This window comes from Mesitornis unicolor, unplaced genomic scaffold (assembly GCF_000695765.1).
Source record: "Mesitornis unicolor isolate BGI_N332 unplaced genomic scaffold, ASM69576v1 scaffold13618, whole genome shotgun sequence".
In the NCBI taxonomy this organism is placed as follows: Eukaryota; Metazoa; Chordata; class Aves; order Mesitornithiformes; family Mesitornithidae; genus Mesitornis; species Mesitornis unicolor.
In genome coordinates, this window is record NW_010202620.1 from 5,918 (window position 1) to 16,502 (window position 10,585).

At 58.6% G+C, this 10,585-nt stretch overlaps 1 protein-coding gene across 1 annotated transcript in view; it reads left to right on the forward strand.

The window, feature by feature from the left end:
- KIF1A (kinesin family member 1A) overlaps positions 1–10,585 on the forward strand; it is a gene marked incomplete at both ends in the record, with an annotated part of 16,691 nt that overhangs the window by 1,477 nt on the left and 4,629 nt on the right. The window contains 15 exons of the mRNA XM_010190456.1: positions 2,149–2,225; positions 2,324–2,503; positions 2,924–2,989; positions 3,117–3,295; positions 3,645–3,756; positions 4,061–4,138; positions 4,455–4,520; positions 4,774–4,791; positions 5,152–5,227; positions 5,340–5,418; positions 5,713–5,855; positions 6,211–6,237; positions 7,308–7,441; positions 7,785–7,864; positions 8,121–8,196. Coding sequence (XP_010188758.1) covers positions 2,149–2,225; positions 2,324–2,503; positions 2,924–2,989; positions 3,117–3,295; positions 3,645–3,756; positions 4,061–4,138; positions 4,455–4,520; positions 4,774–4,791; positions 5,152–5,227; positions 5,340–5,418; positions 5,713–5,855; positions 6,211–6,237; positions 7,308–7,441; positions 7,785–7,864; positions 8,121–8,196 — 1,391 coding nt within the window. The remainder of the gene's footprint in view (positions 1–2,148; positions 2,226–2,323; positions 2,504–2,923; positions 2,990–3,116; positions 3,296–3,644; positions 3,757–4,060; positions 4,139–4,454; positions 4,521–4,773; positions 4,792–5,151; positions 5,228–5,339; positions 5,419–5,712; positions 5,856–6,210; positions 6,238–7,307; positions 7,442–7,784; positions 7,865–8,120; positions 8,197–10,585) is intronic.

Genomic DNA, 10,585 nt, shown 5'->3' on the forward strand with positions numbered 1-10,585 from the left:
CTCCATTTCCCCCCAAACTCGCAGCCACCGCCCCCTTGGCTCACTGCGCGTGGCCTCCTGCCCACCCGCCAACACTGCCGCTTTGTTCCTGTGGCATCCCCCCTGCCGCGGGGACGTGGGGATCGCCCCCCCAGCCACCAACACCCCCAGCCCCTCTCTTGGCAGCTCCCACCAGGACGGCGAGGAAGGGACCCCAGCTTTCATCCCACGAGGCCATTAATATTCTCTGGCTGGAGCTGTGCCTCCTCGGGCTTTAAAATACAGCAATTTATTTCCTCTCCTGTGGGTCTCGGGTTTTATCCTGCTCGGTCCTTGCCCACTCGCCATGCTCTGCCATGCCACTGGCTCTTTGAACCCGAGAGGAGTCACCTCCAGAGGTTTTTCTCCTTCTGCTCTTGTCTGTATGTCTGTCTTCTCCCCCCTCATTTTTGGTCAGAGCATGAATCTTTCGCAGCAAAAGCCCAGTCACAGGAGATGAAAAATCCTCACCAGTGGCATCCAGCCCCATGGGGGCAAATAAATGGGAATGACAGGGACATGGGGAGAGTGGTCCAGCTCAAGGATGGCAGACCCCCCGCCCCTGGTGTGCTCCCATCTCCACCATGTCCCCATCTCTATCCTGCCAGCCCAGCTGGGTGCCTGCAGCTGGGATGCCCGGAGCTGCTCAGTGCTGTCCCCGGCTGCTTCTCTGCCCCGTGCCCGCCGTGAGCTGGCACTGGGTTGCAGAACAGCCGCCTTGTGTGGCCCCATCCTGCTTGCTCCTGCTTTTGCCCCCTGTCGGACTCATTTTTTGGAGGATGCGATGTTCCTGTTCACTCTGGCAAGGGCCATCTCTGCAGGGCAGAGAGAGAGCCCAGGGGCGGGTGGAACGGTGGAGCTGCCGGGTGAACCCCAGGAGCCACCAGAGATGTTTCCCCCAGCATCTCGCATGCCTTCCACACACCGACCAGGCACCAGCAGGGGCGGCAGCCCCCGCAGCTGCCTGGAAAGGCCTGGTGCCATTTTGGACTGGATCTTGGTGGGGACCTCTGAGTCCCTGTTTGCCGCTGCTGCGTGGGTGGCTGCTGTGGAGATGCCGCTTCCCAGCCCTTTCTCCTGCGGGAGCAGCTCTGGCTTTGGTGCTTGGTCTGTCCCGGGATGCGGGGGGCACGCGGAGCATCCTGGTCACGCTGCTGTCTGTGGGCAGCAGAGAGGGAGCCGGCACCCAATGCCACTTTGGTGCTGGAGCCGGGCTCCTGCCCATGGCACAGAGCATCCAGGCAGCACCGTGCTGGTGTTTTGTGGTTGGGGCTGGATCCTGACCCCCACTTCCCACTCTCCACCTGCCTTCACGGGCAGGGATGGATGGATCTTGGGCCAGAAGTGGTGGATCCTTCTCAGGGCAAGAATCTGTGGTAGCAATGGAGGAGGAATTTGGTGGCAGGGCTGTGGGCACAGGTGCTGCTGTGCTGGCCCCCAAGGTCGTTTCAATGTCGCCTGCCATGGCTGGTGGCTGGATCTCGTGATTGCCCTGCTGGTTTGGGTTTCTTCTGACGCATCTGTTGTTTCAAAAAAAACCCCATCGTAAACGCTCTATGGGGTGGAAAAAAAATAGCGAATGAGGAAGAGAAGTGATGCAGTCTCCAATTTCCATGGCAACGTCCTTTTCGGCAGGGGATGGGAAAAAGCAGGCTCTTGTTTCCGCTGGTGGTGTGACACGAGGCATTCGTCACCTGCTGGGGCTGGTACCCGAAAGAAGGCGCAGGGGAGGAGGGGGGGAGCCCCAATGGGGCCACGAGTGCTTGCACCCCGCAGTGCCAATGCCATGGCTGCAGGGCGAGGGAAGGCTGTGATCCGCTGGTGCTGGGATCCCAGGGGCAGGTGCTGAAGCAGGAGCCGGAGGGAAGGGGCCATGCCCCCTCCACTGTGCAGAATGTTTGGGCAAGGCACAACCCTGCTCCCTGGGGTGCTGCTGACTCTGCCGGCCATGGCACCCAGCTCCTCTGCTGGGACCGTTGGGGTCTGGGGGCTCTGGACCCATCGGGAGGGTCCTGGTCCCACTTTCCAGGACCGATTTGGACTGAACCCCATCACCCTCCTCCCCTCAGGAGTGGGATAGGGTGGCAGGGGTGGCCAGGTGACCTCATGTTCCCATCTGTTTGCCCCCAGCTATCCTGAACCCGAAGCAGCCCAAAGAGACACCAAAAAGCTTCAGCTTTGACTATTCCTACTGGTCCCACACCACGGTAAGCAATGGGAGGTCTGAGCCCACCTGGGGCACCGGGCTGGGGAGAGGCAGGAGAACGTCTGTGCCAAATTTCTCCTTGTGCCCTCCTCTCTGCAGCCCGCAGACATCAACTATGCATCCCAGAAACAAGTGTATCGGGACATTGGCGAGGAGATGCTGCAGCACGCCTTCGAAGGCTACAACGTCTGCATCTTCGCCTACGGGCAGACAGGCGCCGGAAAATCCTACACCATGATGGGGAAGCAGGAGAAGGACCAGCAAGGCATCATCCCACAGGTACTGCCAGCTGCAAAGCTGCCTGGTCCCAGCAAGATGCCCAAAGGAAAAGGGGAGCAGGGAGGGAAGAAGGGAGCAGGGCAAGGGGAGTCACGCCAGACTCTGCCAAGGCTGGGTGAATCACAGGCTGGCCACATGTGTCTGGTGTTTGTGAGCAGCAGTGGTCCAAGCACTGAGTTCCCACAAGCTGTGCTGGCCGAGAGCTGCCCTGTGGTGGCCCAGCAGGCACTGGCAGGGCTCTGAAGATGCTGAGCCCACTCAAATCGGCAATGGGGGTTCTGCCAGCTCCCCAGGAGCTGTCCCAGCACTCAGAGTGTCTGGTTTTTGGGGTGAGAAGCTAGAAATGCCCGTGGCCTGGGCATCATGGGTGAGGAGCATCCTTCTGGCGAATGCTGAGTGGCCTGGCTCTTCTCTCTGCAGCTATGTGAGGACCTCTTCTCCCGCATCAACGACACCACCAACGACAACATGTCCTACTCCGTGGAGGTAGGCAACCCACGTGAGCCCTGCCAGTATGCAGACCACTCTTTTGGGAGGGGGATCCTGTCCCTGGGTGGATTGGCAGGGCCCAATTCTGCCCACGTGCTGAGCGTCCCCCTGTCCTCTGCTCCAGGTGAGCTACATGGAGATTTACTGCGAGCGTGTGAGGGACCTCCTGAACCCCAAGAACAAGGGGAACCTGCGGGTGAGGGAGCATCCCCTTATGGGTCCATATGTTGAGGACCTTTCCAAGCTGGCTGTGACCTCCTACAATGACATCCAGGACCTCATGGACTCTGGGAACAAGGCCCGGTGAGTTGGAGGAGGAGGAGATGTGCAGGATTTGGAGAGCTTGCAGGCATCTCCGGAAGGTCCTGCTTAGCAACCTTGCTTTGCTGCTCTGACTGCTCTGGAGGTGACTGTCGCCTCGTGTCTGAGCTTTGGGTACCCCCCACGTCTTTTCACCTTACCTCCTTCCTGCTCTCAAAACACCCTGGAGCCAGCAGGAGATGGCCTGAACTTTTGCATGTCTTCTCCCAAAGTCCTCTCTCGTCCTCCAGATTTGCCTTTCCATCATGTACCCTGTCCTGAAATGAACCCTGGCCCCAGCACTAGTGTCCCTTGTAGAGTGTCACACCTCCCTGCCCTCCTCTTCCCGCAGCACGGTGGCCGCCACCAACATGAACGAGACCAGCAGCCGCTCCCATGCTGTGTTCAACATCATCTTCACGCAGAAGCGGCACGACGCCGAGACGGACATCACCACTGAGAAGGTGCGAGCAGAGCCTGGGGGACTCGGGGTGAGGTGTGCTCGGACCCAGGACGAGCTGGTGGGGCCTGATGGAGGGTGGAAACAGGATGGAGATAAGTCCCCGGCACATGCTGAGACCTCACTGGTGTCCTCCAGCCCTTCCTGCAAGGATGCTAGCCCTGCTCCTGGCCAAATCCCAGCAAGGGTGGCCCTGCAGAGCCCACCTCTGCCTTCAGAGCAGTGTCACCTTGCAGGAGGTCTTTGCTGCATGTCAGATCTTGGTTCGCTGTGCCTGCCAGGGCTGACAGCCTGGCCTCTGCCCGCAGGTCAGCAAAATCAGCTTGGTGGACCTGGCGGGGAGCGAGCGAGCTGACTCCACTGGTGCGAAGGGCACGAGGCTGAAGGTAAGAGCTGGTATAAGGTCCCCTTCTGCCAGGGCGGGGGCAACACATCCTGCCCCTTGGCCCCAACTGCAACATCTCCTTTCCTTGCCTGGCTCCTGGCCTGCTGTGCTGCCAAAATCCTTGATAGGTTTTTGGTTGAAAGCTGCCCAGTGCCAGTTCCACTGGGGTCTTCATGAGTCCCAGCTGGGAGGTGCTGGTTACCCAGCAAGACCTTTACCCACCCCGTACTGGAACTTCCCCATCCTCCTGATGCACTGGTCTTTAGTGCTGCTCTAAAATGGGGCCTGAGCATCTGGGCTTGTCCTCTCTCTACCAGGAAGGAGCAAACATCAACAAGTCCTTGACCACACTGGGGAAAGTCATCTCTGCCCTGGCCGAAATGGTAGGTACCTGAAACAGAGAGAGAGAATGGGCTCAGCTTGGCAGGGATGGGCTCAGCCCTGAGGGATGGAGCATGCCAGCTCCAAGGGATGGACAGATACATCCTGAGCTGTCCCCGGGGCTGGGACAAGCTGGTGAGGCTGTCATCGCCCCGGGGACCTATGCCTGTTGCTCTCTGCCTGGGGGACAGGGAGCTGTGGTGGTGGCTGAGGAGGAGGCAGCTCACTGAAATGCTCTCTCCACTTTCTTTGCAGGATTCGGGGCCAAACAAGGTAGGTGCCGCAGCCAGGCTGGGGAAGGGAGGTGGTTTGTGCAAAAGGAGTGGGTCTCAGGGTGGTTTGGGGGTGAGGCCCTACCCAGGCCCCTGCCACACTTCTCCCAGGGACTGGCAGAGCTCTTGGCATTCTCCTCACCCACTGGCTCTCAGTACCACCTGGCCACAGGTTAAACATCTGGCCCAGGCAAGGCATTTTGCAGGCAGGACCTGTGTAGCTGAGCAGAGCTGACCGAGGTGGCAGTTGCTGGGCAGAGCCATCATCCTCTGAGTCCCCACAGCTGGGGACTGGCTGTCACCCTTTCTTTGAAGAGAGCAGGCAGCCTGACAGCCCTTCCCTCTGCTCTCTGTCCCCCAGAACAAAAAGAAGAAGAAGACCGATTTCATCCCCTACCGGGACTCAGTGCTGACCTGGCTGCTGCGGGAGAACCTGGGTGAGGATGCAGCAGGAGGCTGGGCCTGGTGGTGGGCACGGCTGCTGAGTGGAGGGGGATGGCTAGCACAGGGACCAGCACCTCCCTGATCTGGGTGTATCTCTCCGGGCAGGGGGCAACTCCAGGACTGCCATGGTGGCTGCTCTCAGTCCTGCCGACATCAACTATGATGAGACCCTCAGCACCCTCAGGTAGGAAGGAGGACCCTTGTCCCCCCACAGTGGGCAAGGGTTGGGGGAGATCCCTGAAACCCAGGCACTGCCAGGTTCAGCGGCATCTGTGGCTGGGAAGGGGCACTGGGGCACCCTGCAACCTCCGGACCTTGGCCTTGGCCTTGGGTCAAGAGGCCAAAGGATTGTTCCGGCGCTGGGACCCTCCAAAGGGTCGGTGGCTGAAGGGGCTCGGTGGCACTCCCACCTGCCTGCCCAGCAGCTGGGATTCTGTCCCTGCTCCTTGCCACCACTCAGGGCTCTGCCCTTCCCTAGGTACGCCGACCGCGCCAAGCAGATCCGTTGCAACGCTGTCATCAACGAGGACCCCAACAACAAGCTGATCCGGGAGCTGAAGGACGAGGTGGCACGCCTGCGTGACCTCCTCTATGCCCAGGGCCTCGGGGACATCATTGACAGTAGGTACCGCCCGGAGCCACCTCAGGCCAAGGGGGCTGGCATCCCCTCTGCCTCCTGCCCTGCTGGCAGCCTTGCGCTGCCAAAGTGTGGCCATGGCTGGCCCCTGTCATGCAGCCACAACCCCCGGCCCACTCCTGGCAGCAGGAGCTGCTTGACACCCGGCAGACTTCCCCTTCACCCGCCTCTGCCGCCTATCTTCAGCATCCTGTGCTCGGCAGAGGTGCCAGGAAGGTGTTCCTGGGGCTGCCTGGGGCCTCTCCTCCGTGTGTTGTCGGAAACCCTACTGAGATGAACCCCCTCTTGTTCTATTCTCTCTGTCTTACCCCCGCTCCCTGCCCTCTCTCTCTCTCTTAGCCCACCCTGCTGCGGGAGGATCCAAATGTGTGTATTCCCCATCACTGGTACTCTCTGTTGCTTCGCGGCTTTCGGGAGGCATAGGCTGCACCCAGAGCACCTGTGTGGCATGGGGAAGGGCTCTGGTAGCCAGCCCTGGCTGAGGGAGAGCCCATGGAGCTGGCAAAGGGGATGGCGGCAGAGTCGCAGTTAGCCCCTGGGCCGGGGCTAGCACCCGGAGGGATGAGTGGCCCTCCTGTGCCGTGCCAAGGGCCCAGTCCCCACAGGGATGCCTTCCTCTGTGCTGTCGCGATGGTTCCTGTCACTGGTGTTGCTGCTGCCGCTTCTGCTGGCACTGAGGCTCGTGGGACTGGAGCCCAGTGTGGCGCTTGGGTGGGCTGGCACAGGGCTCTCCCAGCAGAGAGGCATGCAGTGATGGCTGGGAGGGTTTTGCCCAGGGTTGAACCCACTGGGGAGATGGTAACCTGGCTCATCCCCTCCTGCCTTGGCTCCCCTGGGCCTGGGCTGATGAAGATGGGTGGCAGGGGATCCCATGGCTCCTTTGTGGGGTGTGGGCCACTGCCTTTCCTCTCCTTCCCTTCTCATGCTTCAGCTCCACTGGGGCAGCCGGGCAGGGAAAACCACCTGGGCTGCGGTGCTGGGGGCAGATGAGGGGGCAGTGGCACACTCTCGGAGGGGGCAATTGATCCCAGACCTGATGACTGCAAGAGCTGGTGGTGCACAAAAAGCACCCTCGGGAGCCCAGGAAGGCTCAGGGGCTGTTCCCACAGTTGCTTCCCAAAACAGCCCTGTGCTCCTGGGAGACTGTCTGGCTGGGGGAGACGTGTGTGCCCTTGCCCTGCTGCTGCCTGCGCCTCTGTGCTGTCGCCTGCGCCTTTTCCTTGTAACTCCTGGCTTTCTTCTCGCTGCACCTGGCCGCTCTTTATTTTTGTTTTCCCAACACCTTTTCTTGTCTCTATCTTTCTCTCTCTATTCCTGCCCGTGTGTCTTCCCCTGGCCCATCCCTCCTTCCCTGCCCGTAGATGTGTCCGACTTTGAGAACAATAATGATGCTCAAGGGGCAGAGCTGAGTCACCGCCATGACAATCTCTCCACAGTGACCAACGCCATCGCCGGGATCAGCCCCTCTTCCTCCCTCTCAGCCTTATCCAGCCGCGCCGCCTCCGTTGCCAGCCTCCACGAGCGCATCATGTTTGCTCCGGGCAGCGAAGAGGCCATCGAAAGGCTCAAGGTAAGAGGCTGGCACCCGGCAGAACAGAGGACTCAGCTCAACTTGCACTGAGGGATGGGTGCTCCTGGCTCGGTATGGGTGCTCCAGGCTCCCAGCTTGGGGTGGGTGCTCCTGGGTCAGGATGGCACAGGAGCACACTAGCAGTGAGGGGATGGAGAGGCTGGTTTTCGTGCCTCACTCTTTAAAAACAGGGATGATGGAAAGACGTGGGTGAAATGCTGCTGTGACTCATTTAAACCAGCCTGAACCTGGGACCAGTGTCCCGCTGCGGTGTGCTGGGCAGACTGGGCAGGTCTGCTGCCCGTAGGATGCGCTAACCCTCTGCTAACCCCATGCTTGCCAGGAAACAGAGAAGATCATCGCAGAGCTGAACGAGACATGGGAGGAGAAGCTGCGGAGGACAGAAGCAATCCGGATGGAGCGGTGAGTGGAATGGGAAGGCACAGGATGGGATGGGATGGGATGAGGTGTGGTTCCCCAGGCATCTCTCCTCCTCTGCCGCAGTGCCCACCACATTGTCCTGCACGGATGTGGTCTGCTCTGGGAAGCCCTTCTGAGGCACGGAGGGAGCTGAAGCACGCCCTATGGCTGTGATCCATGGGGCAAGCCCATGGGCTCGAGTCCCATCCTGGGGCTGGACTTGCAGGGCTTTGACAGGCTTTTCTTGCCCTTTCTTCAGGGAAGCGTTGCTGGCCGAAATGGGGGTGGCCATGAGGGAGGATGGAGGCACCTTGGGTGTTTTCTCTCCTAAAAAGGTAGGATCATCTTATTCTCTTCTTCCTGGCAAATGGGGGCTGGTTTGTACCCCGCAGCTCCCTTCCAGCCTGCCCTGTCTCTGCCAGCCCGCCCCAAATATTTCACTAGCCTTTCCTTGGTTCTGAAACCTACGGGAGAAATCTCAGCGTTGTCCCTGCTGGGTGCAGATATCGGTAGAAACACTCGGCGAAACGTCCGGTCTGGGTGCTGCCCCCATGCAAGTGGGGCTTCGTTGGTGGTCACTGTGTTCGGCTTCAGTGTTAGCGTATAAAAATCTGCACTTTGGCGTATTTGAAATTGCTGCCTCTGAAACCAGCAAGACCTTGCCGAGAAACGTGGATGTGGAAATATCCTGTACTCTTTATTGCGAGGAGCATCCTGGAAAGTGTTTTATAAGCAAATACTGGCTGTGCCCCAAAGAGTCTGTGTGCCAGCGAGCCCTGCCAAGTCCCACTGACAGCACATCACTGCCCCTCGCTTGTCTCTATAACCATCGTGGTGGTGACATCCAGTTCACAGCCCCAGCCCCATGAAGCCCACAGAGTGATGCTCTGAGAGCTGCCCCAGCATCTGAGGCTGGTTGGCTTGGCCAAATATCTTCGTAGATGCGACCTGAGGTGGTGACACTCAGTGATGAAGGCTTCAAGACCTTCTCCTTGCATGCCTTGGCATAGCTTATAGTACAAATTTCTACACTGTTGTCTTTGTTTCTCATTCTTGTCCCAGCTGCTGCCAGTTAGGAGCCCAGACCTCTGGGTAGAAAGCGTAGGAGTTTATTCCCCAAAGCAGGTTGGTCGTAGGGCATTGCTGTGGTGGTCTCGGTGCCTCCTTGCTCTTCAGCTGTCTGGCGGGTGGAAACTCCTCTGACTTCTCCAGTGGCTGGCAAGGAAAGTTAGCGTCGATAGTGTGTGCAAAACCCTGTTTCATTAAGGGCAAAGCAGGGCAGGACTTTGTTGTCCTGCTGTACACCATCACTGGGGCGGTTGCGTCTCCAGGGAGCTCAGTGGTAGGCAGAGCATCTGCCTTCTATGAGGCAGCCTTGCAAATCTGAAGAAAAACTGCAGGAGTCTCAGACCCTGGGGCTATGTGTCTGCCTGGAGGGGCCTGAGGTTAAATGTTATGGGCTATAAATGTCATTCTTGGCAGCCGCCATGGAGAAGAGTCTGCATTTCCCTTGACCTCCAGCTCTCCTGCACTATTTGGAGTGAGCCTCTCCTGTCAGGCAGCACTCACAGCACGGTGTGATGGGGGGATCTCTGCATGCCGAGTGTCAGTGGGCTGATAAGTCATTTCTTATGGTCTCTATTCTTATTTCTGGGAAACTCAGTCCTTCACCTACTGATTCTCCTGCGACTTTGCCTGTTGCCTGAAGGTGCAACCACAGCAGCTTGTTGTGGGATGAGCTAAGGTAGCTGGAGAGGTCTGTGGCCAGGGGAGAAAATTCCCTCTTGTCAAGAACAAATGGTTAGTGACCCAGGGGGAGAAGATGATGGGAGATCAGGGAGTGAAATTCATCCTGGAGATATTAGCCCAAAGAGTTGTGGTGAATGGAGTTAAATCCAGCTGGCAGCCAGTCACAAGTGGTGTTCCCCAGGGCTTGGTACTGGGGCCAGCTCTGTTTAACATGTTTATCAATGACATAGGTGAGGGAATCAAGTGCACTCTCAGTAAGTTCACAGATGACACTAAGTTGGGTGGGAGTGTTGATCTGCCTGCGGGTAGGAAGGCTCTGCAGAGGAACTCGGGACAGGCTGGATCGATGGGCAAGGTCAATTGGATGAGCTTCAACAAGGCCAAGAGCCGGGCCCTGCACTTCAGTTGCAATAACCCCATGCAGTGCTACAGGCTTGGGGACGAGTGGCTGGAGAGCACCTGGAGGAAAAGGACCTGAGGGTGTTGGTGGACAGCAGCTGAACATGAGCCAGCAATGTGCCCAGGTGGCCAAGGTGGCCAACAGCATCCTGGCCTGCATCAGGAATAGTGTGGCCAGCAGGAGCAGGGCAGGGATCCTTCCCCTGTGCTCAGCACTGATGAGGCCACACCTTGAATCCTGTGTTCAGTTTTGGGCACCTCATTGCAAAAAATAGATTGAGGGGCTGGAGCGTGTCCAGAGAAGGGCAGCATAGCTGGTGAAGAGCTGGTTTAGAGCACAAGTATGATGGGAAGTGGCTGAGGGAATTGGGGTTGTTTAGTCTGGAGGAGAAGAGACTGAGCAGGAGACCCTGTTGCCCTCTCCAGCTCCCTGAAAGGAGGGGCTAGTGAGGTGGAGTCTATCTCTTCCCCTTGTAGCAAGTGATAGGGCAAGGGGTAATGGCCTCAAGTTGCGCCAGGGGAGGTTTAGGTTGGATACGAGGAGGAATTTCTTTACTGAAAGGGTTGTCAAGCACT